Genomic DNA, 851 nt, shown 5'->3' on the forward strand with positions numbered 1-851 from the left:
CGGGGGGGAAAAGCGGAAAAACAGCCACCGCCGAAGGCTGTAGCGGCGCAAGCGGAAGACCCCTTACCTTCTGGATGATCTCGGGGGTCATGCCCGCGAGCTCTCCCAGATCCATGGACTCCCCAGCTCCCTGCACGGGGCAGAGAAAGGGGCCGGTTACGCCCAGAGCGGGGAACAGAGGGGAAACGAGCGGAGCTCGGCAGCGGGGGACCAAGGGGAGACGTGCCGAGACGGGCAGCGGGGACTCACCGCCACGTTTGGCTGGGAGGACGGCACCGTCTGGGGCACGATGAGGCCAGCCTGTGGCTTCAGAGTCGCCAAAGCTGCGGAGGCAGAGAAAGGCCGCGAGTTTAACAGGCGCTCGAAAGGGGAAAGGAGACGGCGCTGAGCGCGGCGGTCGCCACCGAGGCCACCCGCTGCCGGGCCAGACGCCGCTCTCTCCTCTCCGGCTCCCCCCTCCCTGAGGCCCACGGCCCTCACGTCACCCCACGTCACCTTCTCTGGCGGCGGTGACCTCCTTGGTGAGCCGAGCAATGACACGGCAGGCGGCGTCGTGCTGGTAGAGCGCGTGGGACAGCTCCTGGCGCGTAGTCTGCAGCTGCTGGCGGAGGGTGAAGCTGTGCAGCATGACGGCATCCTAGCGGGACGGGGCAGAGTCAGGCAGGCAGGGAAAACGACGTTAGCCCCGAGCGCGGGCAGCCGCCGGCGCTCAAGCTCCCGTTCCCAGCCCCGAGCCAGCACTTACCCACTCGTCCTGGAGGGCTTTCAGGATGGCCGGGATGCTCGTGGCAGAGGGAGGCTTGGGCCGGATCGGGTGGGCGACTGCCAACGGGACAGCGCGAAGGCGTCAA

At 68.3% G+C, this 851-nt stretch overlaps 1 protein-coding gene across 1 annotated transcript in view; it reads right to left on the reverse strand.

Moving 5' to 3' along the window:
- The window catches only part of PRPF19 (pre-mRNA processing factor 19), a gene marked incomplete at its 3' end in the record, with an annotated part of 10,422 nt that overhangs the window by 2,352 nt on the left and 7,219 nt on the right, over positions 1–851 (reverse strand). Inside the window, exons 2-5 of the mRNA XM_009275295.1 lie at positions 746–822; positions 496–637; positions 250–323; positions 68–130 (exon numbers count right to left, since the gene is read on the reverse strand). Coding sequence (XP_009273570.1) covers positions 68–130; positions 250–323; positions 496–637; positions 746–822 — 356 coding nt within the window. The remainder of the gene's footprint in view (positions 1–67; positions 131–249; positions 324–495; positions 638–745; positions 823–851) is intronic.

Source organism: Aptenodytes forsteri, unplaced genomic scaffold (genome assembly GCF_000699145.1).
Source record: "Aptenodytes forsteri isolate BGI_AS27 unplaced genomic scaffold, ASM69914v1 Scaffold506, whole genome shotgun sequence".
Taxonomy (NCBI): Eukaryota; Metazoa; Chordata; class Aves; order Sphenisciformes; family Spheniscidae; genus Aptenodytes; species Aptenodytes forsteri.